This window comes from Manduca sexta, chromosome 2, assembly GCF_014839805.1.
Source record: "Manduca sexta isolate Smith_Timp_Sample1 chromosome 2, JHU_Msex_v1.0, whole genome shotgun sequence".
Lineage (NCBI taxonomy): Eukaryota > Metazoa > Arthropoda > Insecta > Lepidoptera > Sphingidae > Manduca > Manduca sexta.
The window spans coordinates 6,065,691-6,091,747 of NC_051116.1; the positions used below are offsets into that span (position 1 = coordinate 6,065,691).

The 26,057-nt window shown below is 36.9% G+C and overlaps 1 protein-coding gene across 1 annotated transcript in view; it reads left to right on the forward strand.

The window, feature by feature from the left end:
- The window catches only part of LOC115456334 (nephrin), a 476,278-nt gene that overhangs the window by 425,723 nt on the left and 24,498 nt on the right, over positions 1-26,057 (forward strand). Inside the window, exons 7-9 of the mRNA XM_037437781.1 lie at positions 3,725-3,846; positions 4,323-4,380; positions 17,060-17,211. Of these exons, the coding sequence (XP_037293678.1) occupies positions 3,725-3,846; positions 4,323-4,380; positions 17,060-17,211 (332 nt within the window). The remainder of the gene's footprint in view (positions 1-3,724; positions 3,847-4,322; positions 4,381-17,059; positions 17,212-26,057) is intronic.

Here is a 26,057-nt window from a genome sequence, read left to right on the forward strand (position 1 = left end):
AGTAGCCTCACTTAGGAGAACTCAGGAGCACTCAGGAATTCAGCACTCAGTACTCAAGAGTAACTAATGTAGCTTCATATGAATGAAATAAATCAAAATGTTTTGTAGTTCCTGAGATTAGCGCGATCAAACAATTTTTTCAGATTTATATATTAATAAAGATTTGTATAATTCTGTATCTTAAAGAACTTTAACTCAAAGTTCACAAATTTCTATTCCTTTTAACTCTTAGGTTTTTAAATCATTCCTTGCGTACAAATTAAACATAAACCCATATTCATAAACAATACTATGAAGACGCACAGTGTCGGAAAAATCATAGTTTTCTTTGTCTTTGTTTATCTGACAGCTAATATTAATCAATCACAACACCCTATTGCCTATGTCCTAGACCATAATTCCTAAAGCACTGAGAAACAGACTATCACAGCATTGCTCCGTACTCGACTAAGTAATGTAATTGAATATGACCCTTCGGTACAAACAGGCAACCTCACTTATTGCAAATGCAATCGTTGTCAACAAGGATTATTTTTAATCGTGTACGAACATTTAACCCCCGTCAGCCGTCATAGAGTTTTGTTCAGGCTGGGTTAAGGAAAATTGTCCAATTTACGCGCCCAAACGTGTTGGTACATGTTGAGAGATGCAGCGATTTGTGAATTCGATATAATGTTGCATGCACTTACCCTGTGACCTTCGATATTAGGAACAGAGTCGAATGGCGGGGTTTTAGTCGGTAGGACGGTTTATATTGGCGAGTCCGGCAGAAAAAAATGTCCGTGTTAAAAAAAGGAGATATTAATAAGGTTTTGGATATTTTTTTCGATTTTAATTAAGTAAATCGGCGATGTTTACGTGGTACGAGTGTTGTAATGTTCGACGCTCTAAAGAGAAACGGCTTTTCTACTTAGAGTTAATTATGCCTGGTAAATTGTAATAGGGTTGCCCGAAGTGAAGACTTTGGGAAGGTTATATATAAGCTTGTTTCCATCCCGGGAAAATATAGTAGGACTTTTATCCCGGAAAACTCCTTCAAGTTCAAAGTACGAAAAGCTTTTAGCGGCGTAAAGATAGACGCCGCTGTAGAAGAACAGATGGTTGCGTTCCTCTATGGAAGGGGAAGATTCCCAGTCAGGCAGATGTTGCTTGTGACCGGCCGCGGCCCATCCGACGGTTCCTATTCGGAGGTAGTATATATGCAACACATCGCTCAAATTCTGCAATCGCTATCCAGGATCGTTTTCGCCATATTGCGTGATTGCGATGCGATAAATCACTATAGTTGTGTCAATCCACCATAGGTTTTTTCGTAGTTCCGTTGATGTTGAAGAGATGGCGGTGTGTATACTAATTATACCGCCACAAGGTAATTAAAATAAAAAAACGCCTTCAGCCCATCACTTGCCCCACAAACGCACTTGACAAGGGTCGGAGCCACGATCCCTTTGTTTTACACATTTTTTTTTTTGTTTTGTTCTCATTCGTGGCTTCCACGTCATAGTTATTTTACGTTGTTTCTGCTGTTTACCTAACCGCGATTTATGAAACGAATGCCACGTTAGTTGAAATAAATTAGGAGTTTTAATATGGTAGGTCTTTGAATTGAATTTAACCTTTTTAAATAATAATCATGTGGTCTTTTGGGTTGAATTTTGTGCCTGTTTTGATTATGTACTAGATGGGGACTTCTAAATAAAAACGGCTGCGTGGTGTAGAATACGAAGGTATAGATCATTCCAACCACGAAGACGCGCTCCACTATTTTCCCTAATCGCATAAACCAACTCCTCCCTATCTTACTATTTGATTAATTTCGTTGCGGGATAATGACATATTAGTTTTCCCTGAGACTCGCCGAGCTTCACTGCTCGGTTGTCATACAATGCCACTGCTGATCCTTACAGGAGTTGTAGTGGTGGGTGTGAAGGTGGGAAAGTCTCTAAATCGCAAAAAAATCGCAATTAAAATTGGAATTTATTACACAAATCTTTTGATTTATAATCCCATACTTTTTTTCTGTCATTAACGCGTTACTGCACTTACGCTATCAATTGTAGTGTGCTGCTCATGCACATAAAAACCAGAGCCAATTTAGTATTTTATAAGTATATTTGAAAACCAGGGAACTTGAATACAAAGAAAAATGCAGATATTGAAGACAATAAAAATAATGTCGGCCTGTGTTGCTCTCTTAGAAGTAAGTAATTAACAAAATAACGCTTCAAATTATTCGTCTTCGTATGCTATTAATTAATAGACTTAAGTATATAAAAAAAAAAAAACCAAATCGGTTCATAAATGAGCGAGTTCTGAGGTAACAAACAAAAAAAAAACACGTCGAATTAATAACCTCCTCCTTTTTTTGAAGGCGGTTTAAAAGTATATTTTTGTTTTTTATGAACGCAGTGACGGGTTGAGCTAGATTTCCTGTAACCTGTCTCGCAATATCAATGTCTAGATTCTAGACTTCTAAAATCCTGTTATAAAATCGAAGCTTGTTTGCCCCTTTCATGGCAAACTGAGATTTTTTTCACAAAAAACTTCGTGGCTCGAAGAGTGACGTAATCTACTTTTTCCCGTAACACTGGACCTACGTGACAACTTGAACTTTGAAAGTGCGAAGCGCTGTACACTAGGGAGGTCAACGTATAATGGTTTCAAAATTCATCGGGATTTTTAGAAATATAAGGGATTTAAGTCAAACCTTGCAGTATTTACTTTTAGAAGAATTCTGTATTTTTGCATGTATTGCAATGTGATCCTTCTGCACCTGACAGAAACAGTGTTATATTTTTTTATTTTTAATACCTAAGCGGCGATAGCCTAGTTGGTTGTTGAACGGACTGCCAAGACGAATGACCGCAGGTTCAAAGCCCAAGGGGACACAGCTCTGACTTTTCTAAAGTTATGTGTGTATTCTTTGTGAATTATCGCTTGTTTAACGGTGAAGGAAAACATCGTGAAGAAATCTGCATATCTAAGAAGTTCTCTACAGGAATTTTTAAGGTGTGTGAAATCTACCAATCCGCACTAGGCCAGCGTGGTGGACTAAGGCCTAATCCCTCTCAGTAGTAGAGGAGGCCCGTGCAGCAGTGGGACAGTATATAATACAGGGCTGATATTATTATACTTAAAGAATCTATCCAATACTGCGATAATCATACCTAACTCCTGTATGTATGCTACACTCCGTTCTTACAAAATTGTCAAAGACATTAAAGAGTACAGTTAGTTATAGACTGGACATCAGAACCAAATTTTTGCTCCAAAAGTTATTACCAATCGTATAAGTAGTTGTCTTATTTGAAATGTCAGTGTGACAAGATGTCTCGGCGTTCTTAGATGTTAATACAAAAATAAGATATTTACAGAAAATATGCTAATATGCGCATTAAATACCTGCAAGTTACGATTTTGAATAAATAAGAAGTATACATTGGTGTTTTGCTATCACGGTAGATCAAGTAATCATCGCATGTGCTCTAAATTTTGTTATAAAACTCTTCCCAATGACCGCTCTATACATACAAATGTTATCTTAGAACTAGATTAGTACTATTTTTGTTTAGGAATCTAGGGAAACTATTATTATCAACAGTACAATTAATTCGCTATTTCTAGTCCTACAAATAGTTCTAAATAACTACAAGTTGGTTCTAAAACGACTATAAAATCACGGTGTATTTTTAAAGTTATAAGGTTAAATCGCGTTTGTTCCCAGGTCGTCCAACAGCCCGCGTTTCCTGGTGGAAGTCCCATGCCCTCCTAGCCAACTCTGAAGCAAGAGCTACTGTCTCCTTTAGACTGCAAAGATCTGACTTCGGAACTGACGTCACTTGCCAAGTGAGTAATTTTAAATATTTATCAAGTTTCAAGTTTTATCTGGCGTCAAACAGTGTAAGTTTTTATCAAAATGTGAACAGAAGTAATTTTAATTTTACGCGTCCTAATGCCACTACTACTACTCTAAGAGAATTTGTCGCAGTGGCAACACTTGCTGTCAGAAATACACTCACGGACACGCTATGTTCACATTTAACAACAAATCTATTAGAAAATCACAAAAATAAAATTAGGATTTTTGATAAATATATTGGTTATTCATGAATGATTTTTGGCACAATGTTAGCAGAGGTAAAGACAAATATGTGGTTTAATTTAGTAATGCAATGTCAAAAAGAACATGTAAATACAGGCTGATCTCGGAAGGTAAGACACTAGTCTCTATGGTGGTCTAACATGTTTACGTTTGCTATACGGATATAAATATTATATCACTAGCAAGCAATGTATATACTAATGCATTTGTATTGTTCCAGGCCGTCACGGATCCGTTGATTCCTCCCGTTTCAGAGAACATATCGATTGACGTCAATTGTGAGTAATTATGAATTTAATTTATTTAAAACCGATTTTGAAATTTTGGAAATTAAAATTTTAAGTTATGTTGAATTTTATGAAAATTTGGATGTATAGGCCTTATTCCGTCTATGAAGGCTAATCCGTCTTTTTGCATAATGACTATAATTTGTACAATTTTCATAGAGTTTAATAGTAATAATAATGTTTATCTATCCACAGTCTGATTGTCGCTTAGATATTGCCTTTCAAGCGTTAATATAATAAATCTTTAGTTTTTACTAACCGCCCACCGATCTCTAAAAGAAACCAGTAACAAACCATTATCTGGAGCTTAAACCTTACGTTTGAACAGTGAACTAGTTCAGAAGCTTCTAACAAACTTGCACTTTAGTTTTTCTTTTAGTTGTATTGAGGGGACTGAGTCGACTAAAGTTATATCGATAAAAAATGTCGAATGTTAAGTGGGAAATTTTATATTTCTTCTCAAAGGAATCTTCAAGACCAACTAGATTTATTTTGGCTGTTTGCATGAGTAGCTTTAAGTTAAATGACGTACAAATAGAAACAGCACTCACCATTTTAAACCCTTGTGACAGAATGATGAATATAACTCTATACTCTGTCATTTTCAAGGCATTCTTGTTTGCATCCATCTAACCTTTTATCTTTTATTAATTCGGCTCAGAGAATGAACCATTCAAAATAACTAATTTATAAGCGTGTTTAAGATTTTTTTTGTCTGACTGGTACATTTTTGAGATAGTTCAAAAAAGCGATTGGGATTGTTTACTGATAATGGCGGTTAGTCAACTATCATTCTTAACGAACAAGATCATAAAACAATACATCGACGGTTGAAAGGGTAATTGATTTAAACGACGTTTTGTGTGATACTAAATTTCATGTTAATAATAATAATAATATCAGCCCTGTATTATATACTTGCCCACTGCTGAGCACGGGCCTCCTCTACTATTGAGAGGGATTAGGCCTTAGTCCACCACGCTGGCCTAGTGCGGGTTGGTAGACTTCACACACCTTCGAAATTCCTATCGAGAACTTCTCAGATGTGCAGGTTTCCTCACGATGTTTTCCTTCACCGTTAAAGCGAACGATAAATTCACAAAGAATACACACATGATTTTTTAGAAAACTCAGAGGTGTGTGCCCTTGGGATTTGACATTCGTCTCGGCAGTCCGTTCCACACCCAACTAGGCTATCGCCGCTCATAAAACTAAATTTCATACATATTAAAATCAGCATTTTTTCTAAGTTTTTTAAACCTATTTAAATTTTTTCGTAAAAATTTGTCGCTTTTTCAATTAGTCTTTCAACCGACCATATAATTTCGATATCTATATATATAAAAATGAAACCCTATTTCCCTTGGTCACGCCATCACGCGTGAACGGCTGGACCGATTTCACTATTTCTTTTATTGTAGTTTAATTTTTATTTAAATATTATTTAAAAGTTAGTTAGTTTTGTTTTTGTTATTGTCAGGAGAAGGTTCTTATGAAAGAAAAAATTAAAAAAATTGCGCAGAAAATTAGAAAATTAAGGAAACTTTACGACAATATAAATTTTACATAACTGTCAGTGGTTTGAACTAACTGTCAGCGATCGACAGAATGCGCGCGTGCATACATAGTTAAGACAGGACAACGTCTATCGGGTCAGCTAGTTTTAAATAAAAAATATTTCAAATCGATATAAACTGCCCATCACTACGCCAGCAATCTCGTTGAACCGCGCTCGGTAGAGTGTGCTCCACTACGCACAACCGACTCGGGATTCCTATGAAAACATCACTTATTAACAGACTTTTGTGCACGAGATAACTACTTGGGTTTTTTTTTATTTTTATGATTGCACTGTACGTGGGCAGGTATGGCTTTAGCTAGCCTTTTCTTTTTTATTGTTTTGATTGACGAGACGAGCTTGCCGTTCGCCTGATGGTAGCGATACGACCGGTCATAAACAGTAGAAACACCATCCAACACCTTAAATTACAAAGTATTGGTTTGTATTCCACTGCGCTCGCCATCCTGAGACATGAGACGTTAAGTCTTATTATGTCGAGTAGTTAAACTGGTTACAATGACCTTCAAGCCGGCACACTGCGGCTGCTTAGCGGCAGAAATAGACATTGTCGTGGTATCTACCCAGGCGGACTCTCACATATGACAGACGTAAACACAACAGTGACTACCGCTGCTGCTTAGCGGCAGAAATAGATATTGTGGTGATATCTACCCCGGCGAACTCTCACATATGACAGACGTACCACTTATCTTACTTGTAAAAGGCATATCATCTCACTACATAACTGGTAAGTAGAGTTTTTGTGAAATGAATATATTTGACCAGTACAGCTGTACTTGAAGCTGGTCATTCACTAAAAATAAGACCACTGTCTCAAAAAATCATTTTCAATTTTAAAATCGCTAAAGAATGTTTTAAAAGCTGGTCGTTCTCTGAAAATAAGGTGTCATAAAAAATAATTTTCTATTTTAGACTCGTTAAGAAATGTTTTAATACGTATCCTTCGCGTATTTCCAAATGCAAATTTATGTTAAAATACACAGTACACAAAATAAAAGCACACAGTTCCCAACTGCACTGTGTTTGCACGTTTCAAATGCCTTTGAACGGTGTCTGCCCGTTTGAAAATCCTCTCGACTCGAGCATAACACACGTATTTACAATAATCCAAGCCACATTTATCTTCGCGTGATTGACGTATCATTATCGGAGAATATTTGGTGATGACTTGCATATTTGTATACGCGTCTCTTTCATACCCATGTCAATCGTGTCTTCTATCTCTTTCTGAAGGATTACGGAGTTGTTCACGTTTGATATCATCGATTCTTAATGATAATGAAGGTTTGATGTTTGTAAATGTTTTGGACTTTTGACTTAGATTACTATGTGGAGGAGTACAGTAGTTCAAATATAATGTAGATAAATAAAATTAAGTCATCTAATGTCTTCGATAGATTCCAATGTTTTATTTTGATATGTGACATAAAATAGTACAAAGTGTAACTTCTTCGGTGAAATCGGCATCGAAATCGGTTGAAAAATGAAGTAGTTATTGATATTTGAAATATTCTTGTGAGCGAAAGTTGAAGTGTGCCGGAATTATCGCGCCATCTCTTTCTAATGCACAGCGTTAACAGTCGGTGACGTCACAGTTTGCTATTATTGTAATTCGACAGCTATCCCTTCCAAAAAAATTAAAAGTTTTATAACTTACTTTTTTGACAAATGTATTAAATAAAAAGTTATCAAAAACTATATTATCCTGTCTTATAGAATGTGTGTGACTCCAGGATATAATTACTAGTAATAAGCAGCTAGGGCACGGCTTACCATGTCTTCATAATTATACAGGTTATAAAATAAATCCTATAGAGTTCAATATTTGCTGTCCATAAGACAACGTTATATAAAATATACCCAATAACTCGTTTACAAAATTTTATCATCAAAACTTAAGTAATAGAAATCTCCAGGTACATTTATAATCAGTTAAAAATATTTTAATTATTTAACCAATAATGTCATTGATCAACTTAATCTACTAAAAATCGATAGCTTCATTATTCGAATACAAATTACAATGAAACACCACGTTTAACACCAATCTCTAAAAGACAAAAACCGGTCCAAAACACCGAAACACAAAGTCACCGCGAAATTGTGAACACAAATACGACGCGACTCACTCGAGATGATAATCTAAAGAAGCTCTAATTGACAGCATGATATACTTTTGTGGAGTGCTGTGGATGTGGGAAAGATGGATACGATATTTTTATATATGTTCATGAAACTAACACACTGAGGTCTTTTGTTGATTAGACATCAAGAACAACTAATGTTAATTTTTTTAATAATCATATCAGCCATGTCATTATATACTGTCCCACTGTTGGGCACGAGCCGCCTCTACCACTGAGAGGGATTAGGCCTTATCCCACCACGCTGGCCTAGTGCGGATTGGTAGACTTCACACACCTTCGAAAATTCCTATACAGAATTTCTCAGGTATGCAGGTTTCCTCACGATGTTTTTCCTTCACCGTTGAAGCAAAAGATAATTCACAAAGAATACACATATAATTATTTAGAAAAGACAGGGGTGTGTGTTGACATTCGTTTCGGCAGTCCGTTCCACAACCAACTATGCTATCGCCGCTTCAATTTTTTTTACATTTTCTATAATTCTAAAATAGACTGCCTCGGTGGTTCAGTGTCAAGGTACGAATGTAGTGAGTGTTCAGGTTCGATCCCCGGGTCGGGTAAAGCGATCTTCGACTCAATATAAGGCCTGAATTGAGAATTTGTACCCGATGTGGTGATAAGCTAACTCCCTATCACATCATGGGACGGAATACACACGGCGGAATGTGGGTGCTCTAGTTGCGCATCAGCCTTTCCCTTTGGGGATAAAAGGCGTGAGTGTGTGTGAGTTCTAAAATGAATAGATATTGGAACATAAACTTTTCGGACCATCACAGTTCGCTCCGTGACCAAGAACGCTGCGAAGTCTTCTTCTTCTGTATTATGGCGAGAAATCGGTTCAGTACTTTTATGAGTATTTCGATGTTCATGACACGTTTGCTGACGATTTCGTAAGGTAAACGATAAACATACGTAATAGGGTAAAATAACTCGCTGCATCGATGTTCCCAGAGCACTATGTTTTGTCTTTTAAGCGAGGCTTAAAAAGAGTCCTCACCTCCCAGTAGGTAAGTGTTTCTGCCTCTCGCATTGCAAAGTGCATTGGCGCTGGGTGTTAACCATCAGATGGACTGCTAGCTCGTTTCCATACGAAAGCAATATAAAAAAGTGGACCTAGATCAGTTTAGTTGTCGCACTAATCGTCTCTTAAGTACCAAAGCAATATGAATTTTAAATCATTATGCTTTCGTATCATTAATTAAGAGTCTTCTTAAACAATTATGTCAAGATTTACATATTTTCTGTAAATAGTTTACCATAAAAATTTATAAATTTGTATTCATATAATATAATCTTTAGTATTAAATTTAAGAGTGTTTGGGACTGGTTTTTTTTCTTCAAGTTTTTCCGTGATAATTTGATATTTTTCCTGAGACAAACAGTAGCACTACAGCACTCAGGAATAGTGTAACTTCTTATTATTGAAACAATTTTCAAAATCGGTTCAGTACTTTTACAGATTCTCTACAGAGTTTGCCTTTTTATAATATTAGTATAGTTTTATTCGAATGCCGCATCAATTTTGTTTACTCCTCAACGCTTTTAAATAAATTGGGGTACCATTCAACCTTTTGAGAAACCGGTGTACGCAACTCGAAAGAAACATCTAAATAAATGTGACATTGAAGATTTCAATCTTTTATCATAATTACATGCTTATTAAATGGATCCATTAATGTTGCAAATTATGGACTCTATTTTCAATAAAGGCGCGTTTCGCAGTGTTATTAATGTTTTTTTTTTTTGTATTGGGATACGTAGTTAACACCGGGAGAAACCTATGAATGGGATACTAGAAGCCCCCGGCTTAGCGAATTTTGGGACCTGGAGGAAAGTTAGGAGGGGATATCTTAGAAAGGAAGTGGGGGGAAAGGAGAAGGTACCCTCTTAGGGTGGGAGGAGGATGGAAAGGCAAGAAAAGGTTCGCGAGCCCTAATAGGCCTCAATGTGAATTGGCAACCATGAGGTATACACAACAATGTGCCTAGGACCGCAGCAAATGTCCCCCCGTGCGTGGCCTGCATTTGGTGTGGAGACCGAACACAAGAATTGCTTCTGAGAGCTATTAATGTTGTAAATTATAAACTGAACGTTGATGCGTTTTGTGACTGGATACTACATGAAAAGCATCACGCTTTATTGCCTTTCCAGGGCTAAGTAGGGGTGTAATACTTTTTGTCACCATGTTGTGTACCGGAGGGACATGTCATGTTCTCATGTACTGATATGGAAATGAAATAAGTTATTGAACATGTAAAATGCATGCATTATACATTATTTATATTCCGTGAATATTAACTCTACCACCATTTCGGAAAGCAGTTCTCACTAGAGAAGAACGGGAAAACGCTCTTATTAAACAGAGAGACCAAATATCGCTTGATATTGTTATTGGTCGATACCTAATGCGTTTTGGAGTAAAATTGACATCTGTTGAGGGCATTGAGAAAGAGTTTTCTGCTTTAAGAGGTCATTTAAGATAGCGATTATAATGTTCGTAACAAAAGGCCCTAACGTGGACCATAGAATGAGTGAAACGGTTCCAATAGCTATTTGTGGAAGTTTACGCTGAAGTCTCGTGGTGTTTTAGTTAGGAATTCTTTAGGTCGTTTTCGTAAATTTTTATCGGAGACTCGTGTGCACTCCCGCTTCCCTATCGCAGAACTTTTTATAGCTTATATTTTATTTATTTATATGCTTTTGATACAGTATATAGGCGAACGTAATGTTAAGGCAATTTTCTACTAGCTGACCTTAAGGTGGTGCAGAGATAAATGAGGTAGATTCATTTATAAATGGTGAGATATATAATTTTACTTAATGTATAGCGTATATAATAAAATATTAATAATGCATGTACATTATGATGACTGCCTCGGCAGCGCTCTGAGGTCCTGGGTTCGAATTCCGAGCTGGACAAAGTGTTATTTGGGTTTTCCTGCTCAGTATCTGCCCGGAGTCTGGAATTTGTGCCCGATATAGCGATAGGCTCGCCCCCTATCACATCATGGGACGAAACACACTTGGCGAAAAGTGGGTGCCCTGGTTGCGCCTCTGCATACCCCTTCGTGGATAAATACGTGATGTGTGTGTGTGTGTGTATTTTATAGAACAATTTAAAATATATAGACGTTACACATATAAGAATAAGATAAATAAATAAATATATAATATACTGTAAATCACAGTGGAAATTCTTCCATTCTATTCAGCTGTTGTCAGACTCATTTTAAATGCCAGCTTTATATTTCGAAATAAAATCCTTTTTCGGATTTAACGCGGTTTTTTATGTTATGATATTCTCTCGACTTTTTTAAGACTTTGCTGCCTTCATGGTCACGGGGTGGACTGAGGCGTTGTTCATCCGAAAACCACAATACAATCAGAAAAATAGTTTTATTTTGATATCTAACATTTGCGTAAAAATATGAATGAATATCCAGATTAATTTTTTCATTTAACAAACAAATAATTTGTAGTTAAGCATCCGCAGACTTAATTTATACAGTTCTACTTTAAAATACAAACCTTATTATATTTCTACTACATTACTCTAAATACTCCCACAAACTCAACACCCATTCAACGCTAAGAAAGTATTTTCACAGAAGAAAAAAAAACACAAAAACACGAATGACGATGAAATGAAATATGGTGGAAGTTTGCGGAGTTGCGGACGGGAGTGGAAAGGAGGGGGTGAGGTCGTATTTCATATCGCTAACAAGTTGCGAATAAATTTTGATCTCTTTGTGAAATGGGGAATTCTTGCTGAATTTTTTATTACTGCATGTTTTGTAGTATAAAAGCAGATAGGATAGAAGTGTAGCTGCGACATAATGATTGAAGTGATATCTGTGAAAGTATGCATATGAATAGTATCACGCCTTTGTCTTCCTTTCGTGGATAGACAGAGGTGTAACCCACATATCGCCATATATGTTACTGGGGGTGAGCCACTTGCGATTTTACGGTCACCATTCAAGATTCTGGGCTAATATTTAACAGAAAACCCAATATACCTGCCCGACTCGATTCAAACCCAAGACCTCAAGGCGGTAGTCGTATTAACATTTGACAATTAAAACGCATTCGTAGGGCTTTATCATTGTTCAAAGTTCTTTTTCATTTTTAAGCGAGATATTTGAAATAAACCTTGCAGGATTAATAGGTTTTTTTTCGTGGGGAAAAAACACTATATCGCTATCATCGAATGGGGGTGAGTTATGTTGGTTTCATTGGTCTTTCGGCCCAATTTCGACACTCGGAAGTGTATCCGAGCGAGCATTGGACTGAGTCCCTAACCCCTGTACATCCTACACTCGCATACCAACCAAAATCCGCGGTGGCCTTCTGTACATACGGGGCCGCCGCGGGGTACCTTATGGAATTAATAACATGTGATTTTTACCATACATCATGGCAAGGTGACTGCAAATTTCATAGCTTATATAATTTGCGTTGAGTCCCATATCATCATCATCAGCCTCATATAGTTCATTGCAGAACATAGGCCTCCCCTAAACATTTCTAAACTAAAATAAATGAATATTTGAATTATTGTTAGTAAAACGCGACTAGAAGTTCTTGCGATATATATTTCTGAGAGAACATGCTAATCTAAACGTAGCTTTACACATTTATGATTTCTTATGTTTACGCGAATGTTAGACATAATAATAAAACTATTTTTCGGATTTGACCACGGTTTTTTATATTACAATTTTCTCCCGACGTTTTGAAGACTGTAGCCTTCGTGGTCACAGGGCGGATTGCGGTGTTTGGTCGTCCGAAAAGTTAGTTCCAATATCTACCTACATTTTACAATTAAAACAGTTTAATGTTGATTTGTAGTCATTATTATAGGATTACCCTATTTTGTCTACCTTCAATCACACAAACCTACGTCGCATCCTATTGAAAAGAAAAGAGCAAAACCAGAGTTACTTGCCCGTTCTTCTCTGGTGAGAACTGCTTTCCGAACTGGTGGTAGAATTAATATTAACGGAATTTAAATAATATATAACACTTTACAGGTTCAAAAAATATATTTCATTCATAGAAAATTCCAATCCACTCTAACACATCATATCTTTTACTAACCAAACCGCAGTTCCTCAAACTGATATCAACAAGTATGGAAGAAAGTCGGTAATTCTCGTTACAAATCCAAGCAAACGTTGCTAACTTCAACTAAATCTCTTCTAAATCTAGTTTAGTTTGAGTTCTAGATCTTTCTAAGCCGTAGTTAATGTTGTAAGTGTCAAAGATACCGTCAACTGGATTTAGATTTTTTTGTGTTTCAGATGTAAGTAGTTGTTTTAGAAATGGACTAATCTCTTTACAATATAGTCTCTTATGATTTTAATAAGCCATCGTAAACCATTGACGTATATTCTATAGACACGAACGTCCATAAAAACTGTTTATTCAAAATCTGAACTAAAATAGCAACCAAAACGTCACTGTTATAAGCTATTTATTCACTTGAACAACAAATAATTTTACTTGACTAATATTTTTTATTGACATCAAGGTTTACACGTACACTCGAGTTCTTATATTATGAGCGTCACTTCGTACATAACCACACGCTGACAATGTTGAAATCATACTAGTCAGGTGTACGGATTGCAGTGCAGTTAAATCTTACACAATTAATGTACGAAACGCCAGTACGTAGTACATATATATCGATGTCGTAACCGCTTTCAACGACACAAAAAATTGGACCAATTAGGTTTGTTTGATGTTTATTTTATTTTTACAATGGATCTACGGTAAGGAATAGATTATTTATTAAGATATGGTTTTTCCGGCAAAGTGTAGCTGATGATAAGATCACAATGATCAAATATATCTCTGGAACAATATATGTAAGCTTCCTAGTTGCCTAAAGAATTGTAAATACATTTCAGATTTTTTTAAAGGAAAATATAGAAGGAGAATTTATTAAGTCAGAATTATGGCGGTTTCGAAATCCACCTTTCCACTTAACCGACCATCTGGTAGTTCCTTTATCGAGCCCGCACTATACATTTCCTTGCCTATTTCAATAGTGTTTTGTTCATTTGAAAAACACCTTTAAAACAATTGCCCTTATCAACTAAATCTCAATAGCACTTGTGTTAAAAGCAAACAGCATTCGCACTTCACTTGCGAAAAAGTTCTCACCACTAGCTTATTGGGGGTTTTTATCAGATTTCGATGCTGCACAAATTTCAACCCTATCACCTGGTTCGTGGACTCCTTTATGAATAGGATATGGAACGATATTTTTAATTAAAAAAGCATTGATTCGTTCCGCGGAGCTGGGAAGAGTTGGAGTGCAGTTATGTTTGTTGGTTCTGTCGGTTTTTTTTTTTTTTAATTTCTGACAGGTAATTATAGCTTCAATATTCGAATTGCATTTCTAATTTTCATTTTGAGAGTTTCTAACTTTATAGTGGTTCGGTTGAATAGAAAAATCATTTCCCTCTTGAAAAGCTTCTCGTGTACTTATTTTTTCAGGTGGCAAGTATGTCTGGATGGTTATATATTTTTTTTATTACTTGTTTAGGCGAAGACATGATACACGGGTAGGTCACTCATGTGTGAAGGTCCGCCTGGGTACCCACCTACCTAGTACCTACTACAGCAATATTTATTTCTGTCGCCAAGCAGCAGTGTGTAGTCATTTTTGTATTCCGGTTTGAAGGATATTGTAGCCAGTGTAACTACTGGACATAATAAGAATTAACATCTCATGTCTCAGGATGGCGAGCGCAGTGGAATACCAAACAATAATTTGTAATTCAAGGCATTGGAAAGTGTTTTTACTTTTTACGGGCGGTCGAATCGCTTACCATCAGGCAAACGTCATGTTCGTCTCGTCTTACAAAGCCAAAAAAAATATATAGACAGAGCTAATTGCAAAAGACTTCTTGAAATATTTTTTTAAAGCTACCATCTCTTTGAATAAAATTCGAAATTTATATTAATTTTAATAATCTTGAACATCACCTATTAAATAAATAAAAAAATCTTTACCTACCTAAACACCGAACTCCAAAAGGGGTTAGTAACAAAAAAAGCCACCTAATTGTCTTAAGTGGTTCAAACAAAAAAGGGTTCTGAATAGTTAGGTTAAATCTTTTGTTAACATCAAGTTATACCTTTGTACTGGGTCACAATGGGTTATTAAAAAACTTAACCCTTTAAAAAACGTTTTTAAACGATATTCGACTTGACTGCATTTAGATAAGGTTTAAAGTCATTTAGTACGACTGAGCAACTTTATTAAAGAAATGTAATTGTGTTACATTGTTATAGAAATTCCGACTCTATTATTATTATAATTAAAGTATAATTTTCAATACTTTATAATTAAAAAAGTTTTTACTTTAACTTAAACTCAATACATATTATATTAAAGTTTATAATCGATTAGATAGATTAATGTGGCTATGATCCTTTAGAGAATTATTTTTCTTAACAAAAAAGGGTCTCTATTAAACAATTATAGAACTTTTATTAATTAAATTATTAACATAACTTCATACCTATTAAGTTAATGGAATACTTATGTCTATTTCTACTGTATGCGTGCTTAAAGCAATATGTAGCCGATTCAAATCCCAGGTTGGGTAAGCTTTGTACGGTAATCAATAATTGAAGTGATTATGGATTTCTTATGTTTACGCGAATGTTAAACATTAAAATTAAACTATTTTTCGGATATCGTGGTTTTGATATTTTAGTTTTCTCCCGACGTTTAGAAGACTGCAGCCTTCATAGTCACGGGGGGGACTGAAGTGTTGATTATCCGCAAAGTCAAAGTTACATTATCGTATCGTATCAATCTATGATGTCCCAATGTTGGGCAAAAGCCTTTCCAAGATCTTCCATGAATCAAACTACATTTTGCAATTATACAACGTTTTAAATTTTAGCTGTTGGTGGTCCGATCTACGCAAAAGGAGAAAACTAAAATATAAAAATCTCGCTAAAATCCCAATAATATTTTAATTTTAATGGTGATTAAACTTGTAAAAGAGTTGAAATATAAAAAAGCAACACACAATCGGAATCCATCAACACAAAGCCCTATTATTTCACAAAGAATGGCCGCTATGGGCGAACGATCTGATGTGGTCACTCGAACAGTTAATAGAATTTCACACACCATAAAATTCAATTCTGTCCGTATGTCATTTGTTATAGGCGTCGCGCAGACGCCGTCAGTGTGTCGAGAAACTGGAAGTATTTTTATAGGTTATTATTAAAACTGAGCGGCGATAGCCTAATGGGCTGTGGAATGAACTGCTGAGACGAATATCCACGTTCAAAACCCAAAGGCATTCATGTAACTTTTCTAAAATTATGTGGGTATTCTTTGTGAATTATCGCTTGCTTTAACGGTGAAGGAAAACATTCTGAAGAAACCTGCATACCTGAGAAGTTTTCTATAAAAAAATGGAAGTGTGTAAAGTCTACCAATCCGTACTAGGCCAGCGTGGTGAACTAAGGCCTAATACCGCTCAGTGATAAAGGAGGCCCGTGCCCAGCAGTGGGACAGTATATAATACAGGACTGACATTACTATTTTATACATTGCCTCGGTGGCGCAGATGAAGCACGTGCGCAGTACGACACTGATCTAAGGTGTAGCAGCATTCTAATATCGTCGCGCATAGAGCGCAGACGCTCCACTATTGGTCCACGTGCGTCGCCTCGGTTACGACGTATCCAGCGAGGGTTCAGTTTATTACTAGTTGCCACTATTTTATTTATACACCAGTCCTCACAAAGGTTTCGGGTTCGAATCCCGGGCCAGGTCATTGGATATTGGGTTTTCAGTTCAGTATCATCCCGGAGTCGAATTTTGACGCCGATAGCACGCCCCCTGTCATGGGCCGGAACACATAGCCCAAAAGTAGATTGTAAAGGTTTTTTTTGTCCACAGTGCGACCTCTCTGGGTGCGTCTTCAAGGCGGCAAGAGACCGCTGGTAGCAGGCCAGAGCACCGAGCTGGTCTGTCAAGCTGTAGGAGCCAGGCCGAAGCCCAATATATCCTGGTGGAAAGGCGGAACCAGATTGAAGACTGTCAGGGAAACGGTAAGATGTTATTGAGTATGTTAACCAACCTGCGTGGAATTCGCATATATAAAGAATATTGTTTGTTTTTTTCCTGTTCCAACACTCTTCGTACCATATTCGTCAATTGTAAAACAGTTTAGTCTCCTATTTTTATATAAGTTCCAATTCGTAGTCGTATCTTAAGATAGTATAGTCTGTTCAGAAAGAGACCCGTCGTGGGCGAAACGTGAACTAACTTTCGATTTTTACATAACAACACTTCCCCGCCATTTGGCAAATGTTAAACTCATTGTCATGTCGTATTGCTTTGTTACAAATGATCCTGCGTGTTGTTTTTAGGGATTTTTGTATGGAAACATAATAAAATTAAACAAAAGAGGTAACTAAGCACAGTAGCGACCTCAAATCCCACGACGGTTCTTGTTCTGAACAGACTATATGCAGGAACACGCGGAACTAAAAACACGGAAATGCAAATGACTCAACTAAGATGAGACTATTCCACTCTTTCGTGTGCGTAGCAGTGACGAAGAGTCAATATAACCAGATTCCTGTCAGTTTCCTTTTATCCAGAATTGATCTAGAATCTAATTATCATTAGAAGGATTTGCAGACCGCATTTATGCATGTTAGTACCTATATGTTATGTCGGGTTCTCTTTCGGCAAATTTCACTCTACGCCACTGATACTGGTGTTTTTTTTCTCAAATGTTTCAACACGGTAGGTTTAATGATCAAGATTGGTTACATATGAGTGTCTCACATGGGGGGGGGGGGGGGAGGTTCCGCTGTTTGATACGTAATTCGTCACTCCAATAGATAGGTGTTTTACATACAAATGTGAACCAAGGTAGATATAAATGTATTGACCTTTCCTGCTACCGTATCGAAAAACTTTGTTCTGATGTACGCATTTCGATCAATCGAAAAATTGATTGAGATCGTTTATTGAAAATTGTTATTATATAATCTGTTGGTTTGGCGATACAGGACCACAAGTAGTAAGTAAGCTCCATTCACAACCTTTATGAAGACAACAAAGCTAATAATGGAGAAACTTTGGAAGGTATAAAAATAGATCGTACTCCAAACCGATTGTTATAATGTCCCATAAAACTTTTAAGTGACTAACTTTACAGCTATTAAACTGACAGTAAAAACTTGGACCAGAAACTGCGTACCAAGGAGTGGGGTTATTTACATAGTATTGGATGTTGTCTTTTTTAACCTGTCTTACATTTTTTAGCGGCGTAAAGGTAGACACCGCTGTATAGGAACAGATGGTTGCGTTCCTCTATGAAAGGGAAAGATTTCCAGTCAGGCAGATGTTGCGCCTGACCGGCCGCGGCCCCTCTGACGGTTCATATTCGGAGGTGGTATATACTGCGCGTCGCACAAATTCTTCTATCGCAAGCCAGTATCGTCTGTCGCCATCTAGTGTGATTGTAGTGCGTTTATCAGAATTATGTCAATACTACATAGGTCTTCTCGTAGTTCCATTGATGTTAACGAGAGAGCGGTATGTATATTAATTGTACCGCCACAGCTTAAACACACCGGATAGGTCTTTTGGGTAAGCGCTTTAGGCGCACCCAGCCTAAATGGGGGGACATTTGTCGCGGCTCTAGGTACACAGTTCAGTGTATACCTCTTGGTCGTAACTACACATTAGGCCTATGAGGTCTCGCGAACATTTCCTGACCTTATCCCCTCCGCTCATCCCCTAAGAAGGTTCCTTTCCTTCCGCCACACTTCTTTCCTTAGATATAACTTTCTTCCAGGCCCCTGCAGTCGCTAAGACAGGGGATTCCAATAGTTCATTCACGGGATCCGATACTCAAAAACGCCCCCAAAAATTTACCATGCTGAGGGTACCCCACTAACGGGTTACGAACGGCTCACGTCAGCCACTGGGAGAGAATGAGACATCAACGATCAAGAATCTTTTTAGAGATAACCGAGAAGGCAGATTTACAGACGTCGTTTGTTTTTTTTTTGTTATTAGGTTCCCCAGCGTTTATTACACCATTGCTTACAAACTAAAATAAAGTGAATAGAATAGTAAGTTTGATTCACTATTACACTGCTGTGCTATGTGCAAAAGCAGTATGTCAGGGAAACCTTATTTCGAGATAATCGAAGTTTTGTAAATATAGTTTTGTATGTAAAACTGAGATAGAGAAACTGTTAAGGTTTTTTTTAACAAGTTCTAAACAAGACACCGTTATATAGGTAAGTTCATTGGATGAGTATTTCTTTAAGCAATATGACGACATAAAAATCAAGATTTTGTTTTTTTTTTTGAGATACCGCTTTCGAACTTGCCAGGACAAGTATAGGTAAAAACCACATGCAAAATTGTTTGACAATAAACCGAAAACATATTCATGTTATATATTGTAAATACATAACTATCTCTAGCCGCACATTACTTTTCTAAGTGTTACTTTATGAAGCTTGGTGAGCATCTATGAGGATATCGATAATGTCACTGTAGCTGTTTTCTAATTTGCAAAGTCTAGGTATGGGTGAGTACCCAGTACTGACTTATAGAGAGTAGAACACAATGGACACACTGTCTTCCACTTACCTGCAGTAAAAAGGAAAAAACTGCAGCAAGGTTGTTCGTTCTGCAATATATTAACGCCACCGATGCAGAACTGATCCAATAGACACCTAATAACGCTCAAATATGCAATAGACTAAACTAGAACAAAAGCGGCGATAGCCTAGTTGGTTGTGGAACGGACTGCCGAGACGAATTCCGCCGGTTCAAATCCTAAGGACACACACTTCTGACTTTTCTTAAAAATTATATGTGTATCCTTTGTGAATTATCGCTTGCTTTAACGGTGAAAGAAAACATCGTTAGGAAACCTGCATACCTGAGAAATTGTCTATTAGGAATTTTCGAGGGTGTGTGAAGTCTACCAACCCGCACTAGGCCAGCGTGGTGGACTATTCCCTCTCAGTAGTAGAAGAGGCCCGTGCCCAACAGTGGGATAGTATATAATACAGGGCTGATATTATAAAATAGACTAATTAAACTTCAAGCAATGTTTAATTTACGAACAAATGTACACGCAGCTAAAAGCCCCCATAAAACACACAATAAACATTGAAATCACTCAAAATGATTCAATTAATACCACACTCAATGAAGCATAACCCACTTCCGGTCGGCCATTACACAATACACTTCCGGCGAGCCATTTTATCGTCGAGTGTGTGGTTTCCTTTTCATAGTTTTAATGTTTGGTGAACTTTTATATCTGGGTATATTCTTTGTATACTGATGTAAAATTTAAATATTTCACACTGATTTCTTGTGTTTACGCGAATGTTAGACGTTGAAATAAAACTATTTTACGGACTTTATTGCGGTTTTTATATTATAATTTTCTTCCGACGTTTTGTAGACTTTGCTACCTTCATGTTTGGAGGGGGTGAGGGGAATTATGATATAAAAACAGCACTAAAATCCATAAAATTGTTTTATTTCCGTATTTCCCACTAGCACGCCTTTTATCTCCAAAGGGGTAGGCAGAGGCGCAACTAGTGCACGCATTTTTCGCCGTTCGTATTTCATCCCATGATGTATCAGGCGAGCCTACCCCGATCAGGAAATCAAATATTTTAATTTGCTAAGTCGTCTTATGTCCTGTAGTTACTGGCTACATTATGTCGTTAAACTTAAAAGGCAAACGTGTAGTTTCATGGTAATTTGGAACCGTAAGAATGTAGTGGAAAGCCAACAAGCCATTCAAGGCTTACCTTTGAAACTTTATCTTCAACACCTTGAATTACACAGTATTGTTTGGTATTCCATGGCGCTCAAGTTTAAGCCTAAAAATAATTTTAAAATGAACCACTGCCATCATTCAACCAGGTTCTATCTCCCTTAGTTAGGGCAGAGGGCATCTACAGTAACTTTCCATCCCGCACAGTCTTCTTGTTTAAGTTCGCTCCAAGTCTTCCCAACACTTCGCTTCGTCGATCACAGTGTGTTGCCACATTTATTTAGGACAGCCACGTTTACTCTTTCCTTGTGGATTCCACTCCATAGCAGTGGCAAAACGTCCATACAACCCGATTCTTACCGGCTACCTATTACCATTTGTCTTAGTTTTTGTTTACTGTTAAATTGGCCGCGATATGTTAACTAAGGCAATTTTTTTTAACTCGGGTTACCTTTTGAAAAGTTTCTCCCTTCGCCACTGCTCCATAGCCTGTTTAGGAATATGGTCAATAACCCACTGTTATAAAAGAAAAATAAATAAAAAGTTACGAATATAAAATGTATGGTATTTCGGATTAAAATGTTCATTTTTATTTTTACGTGCGAGGTATTTGAATTCAGCGTAAAACAGTCTATGAAAATATAGATGTTGAATTTAATATTAATCCCTGAAAATCCAGGCTTTGAGATTCCTGGAACGGCTAAATAGTTACTGAAATAGCTGGAATTATCTGGATGAAAATATTGCTGTAAAATTTTCTCACTTATACGTATTTTATAATTTTATAATTATATATGTCGGAGTGAAAACTCTTTACTTGGTTATTTTTTTACATGACCGGTAAGATATCACCGGTCTATATTTATTTTCCAGACAGTTATTCAATTATTGAAACACTTCTTTACTTCTCTAACAATTTACTGCATAGTACCACTAGCGGAATACACAATGTGCTCGGTTCGAGCGTCCAAACAAGACTGCTGATGACTTCTAGAAGAATCGTACAAAACTGAGCGCTCGTCATTCGGCCGGTCCTTATATTGACAGCAGTCGACCTCCCTCCTTTTCTAATACTTCCTCGATGTAATGATAGATGGCGCCACTATCGCTCCGAAAATTCACCAGTTCTGCGGCGACATATACGTATTACGGTACGACTGCAGTGCTGGGGTCTCGGGTTCGATTCCCACGCCGGAGGATGTGATGTTTTTCCACTCAGTATCAGTCGGGAGTCTGGAATTTATACCCTATATGATAATAGTCATATCAGCTGCTCACTGGACTTTAAGAGTGAAGGAACAGAGAGTGCGCCTGTCTATTGCGCACACACTTGTGCAGTATACTATCTTCTGGCTGATCTCCGTTGAGATTGGATGCTTTGGCGGAAATTCGGCTATGAGGGATTCAGTTATTCCGAGTTAAATACAGGCCGGTCTCAGATTCCCCATTATCCGTAGTTTATTTATCTACACGATCTTTTTTTGGTAATTGCTTTGATTGACGAGACGAGCTTGTCGCTCGCCTGATGGTAAGCGATACGACATAAACAGTAGAAACACCATTCAACACATTGAATTACAAAGTATCCTTTGGTATTCCACTACGTTCGCCATACTGAGACATGAGAAGTCTTTTTATGTCCAGTAGTTACACTGGATATATTCTTCAAACCGGAACACAACAGCGACTACACATTGCTGCTTAGCGGCAGAAATAGACATTGCGGTGCTACCCTGGCAGACTTACATATAAGAAACCTGAATCCCTCCTAACCGAATTTCGGCCACGGCGGCCAATCTCAACGGAGATCAGCCACGCAGGATATATTATAGTGCACAAGTGTGTGCGCAGTACACAGGTGCACTCTCTGTTCCTTCATTCTCATACTTCGGTGAGGCAATCCGACATGACCGGACAGAGATAAGGTACAGGACCAACGGCTTTACGTGCTTTCCGAGGCACGGGGGTATCACATCGCCAACTTCGTGACTGCGAGCTGCGCTGAGTAATTTTTAAGATGGAAAAACCCAGTCACAATTATTTTTGGCCCGACCCGGGATTCGAACCCAGGACCTCAGTGCGGCAGTCGTACTTGTACCGTGTACACTTACAACTACGCCACCGAGGCAGTCATGAGATCCCTACCACCACTTTAAGTAAGCTTACAATGGTAGTTAAACTAACATCCACTTACTCCATACAAAGATAATTGCTTCATACAGCCAACAATCACAGCTTGTGGGGTCCAATTATTTTTCTAAACTGTCACACATATGTCGTAGAGTCTAATTATCCACTTTCATGTAACCGACAGGGCGGTAGTTGGACTGGGTGTGTGGGGGACATTATTGATTTTGTAGATTTTCTTTTACGACTTATAAATGATGATTTCTTAAGTTTACGCGAATGTTAGACATTTAAATTAAACTAGTCCTAGAAACGTCGCGAGAAAAGTAAAATATTAAAACCGCGATAAAATTCCTAAAATAGTTTAATTTAAAAGACTTATAAACGTTCAAATGTCTGCCAGTTAACGTAGTAATGTTAATAGTACTTATTTGAAATTTATGTCTGGTATAGGTTGGCTCCCTATCACATTATGGGCCGGAATACGGACGGCGAAAAGTGAGTACGCCAGTTGCGCCAGTTGCACCTCTGCTTACTCCTTCGGGGATAAAAAGCGTGATTACATTTAATGAAATACACTACAGTCAACATTACTTAGTCCCATGATGTGATAGTTTTATTTTCACTCTATTCCAGTTCCATTTTAACGCGATGTTAAAATGATCCTGTATAGGTTTTACTATCTAATTTATATTCAGCTTTGAAACTCGATTAATGATCACGACAACAACTATCGCTAACTTATATTCCGATAATTGAGTCAGCTGTGTTCAAACAAATCCAAGTATGTCAGCATCCATCGTACATGATAATATCTTTATATTCAATTATCTTATGATGGGCGAAATAAAATGTATGCTAATGTGGAGATGAAGTGTGTAAGTTTCGATGTGGAGGTGATTGTTGAAACTATTTATGTTATTATGAAAATTCTTTCACTTATAAGCACGATATTCATGAAAAGAATAGGTTATAATCCTTTATTTATACGCATTATCAGTCTTAATTATAAACTTGTTTTCGCGTTAAGAGGTGATTAAGAATTGCGTAAATAGATGTGAAAAACATCTCCGGTTTCCTAGTTTAAACCTTATTAAGAGGCAAAATGGCGGGTTTTGACTTAAACCTGATCGAATAAATTTGTATTTTAACTAAGCGTAGCTTTGCGAATTTTTTATAAGTAAGACTGTCTAATGTATATCTCTCATGTGAGCATCGAGTGAAGTTAGTGCTTTCGAATTATCTTTTTGAATATAGTTTATAATTTTTAATAACCACATTTGATCAATTGTAAATAAAAATAATGAATACATCAGTCAAAAATACACAATAAATTAAATCAAGCGGGGGTTCAGACACCCAATCTAACCCAATTACGTCCAACACGTTAGACGGTTGTGACAGCACAATAAGCTTTCATTACGACCGCGTCGAGTCCTTCGACAATCGATATCGAATAATAAGTGGCACACAACCGTTTGTGGCATTACAATTATAATAATACGCTTGTGTGGTTCCACCTTTATGTGATTGATGCGTATAAAATTATCCCTTGGACAATTGATTTTAACTTCTATACAATGAAAAATATCATATATTTTTTATTGGAAATAAAATTGACCGATTTTGTGAGTAATAAATGTTTTTACACGCTTAAATGACTACCTACCTATATTGTTAAAATTTAAGCTTGATTTTATGTATGAATTTATTTTCGAACAGTTATTAATTGGTAATGGATGATAAATATTACTTTAAATAGATGAAATCAGAAATTTATATAGGTAATGCGAAATAAAATACGTCTTGTCAATACACAACATATCAGACCAGAGTGTCAGTACATTTTATTTTTTATAATTGTGACATTACATATAAAAGGACTAATCTATGATCTAACATCCTCCCTAAAACGTAGTCCCATTTCTCGAACACATTCTTGGAATTTAATGCGTGTTGTAGGTTTAGTAAGTATGTCAGCCACCATTCTTTCGGTACCCATGTAAATAATTTTTATTTCCTTTTTAGAAACCTTTTCACGCAGAAAATGATATCTTATGTCAATATGTTTGCTGCGGGCACAATACGACTTTTTCAATTTTACTTTTCAATTGTTGTTTCATTTCCTTTCCCATTGACATAATAGGCTGAGGATTCTGACACTTTGACATCTTGTAATAGCTTCGTTTTGACAAAATCAGCACTAACGGGCACACCAGAGCTTTCTATAGCCATAATCATCGGTTTGTAGACTTCAGGGAGGTCAGCGAGTAGCAATGTACCGAGCCACTCGTCTCCTACTACAAAGTTTATATTTCTGAGCTTGTGTGCTGCTGTCGTCACTTTATTAATATAATCCTCAACACATAATAAACCTACTTTTCTGCTGAGCCCGGAGTCATCAAAGACTTGCTCTAATTTCGACCATACCTGTTTCGCCGTAGTCGCCTCCTGTACGTGGACATAATTAATGGGATCAATTAGTAATATTAGTTTAGATCTTGCTTTTGTATCCTTTTTGACATCGTGTTTGTAGTCCGCACCCGGTTCAATAGTGTCCCACAGCTCCTCATGTTCCAAATATTTTTTCACGGCGAATTTCCACGTTGGATAATTGTGAATTCATTTTTGCAGTTCGCTGAAAAACTTCTAGAACAAAATGTCGCTCGTGGTTGACCGGTGAATCTCTATCAATTTTATCCCATTTAATCGCGTGACTATTTCGGTAAAAAACTGATTTAATCTTTTACGGAGTAATAATGGCCCATAACCTGATAAATATTACTTTAAATAGATGAAATCAGAAATTTATATAGGTAATGCGAAATAAAATACGTCTTGTCAATACACAACATATCAGACCAGAGTGTCAGTACATTTTATTTTTTATAATTGTGACATTACATATAAAAGGACTAATCTATGATCTAACAATGGATTTAAGTCTTTAGTATATACTAAATAGTATTCTGGGAAATTTATTTATTTTAAAATCAA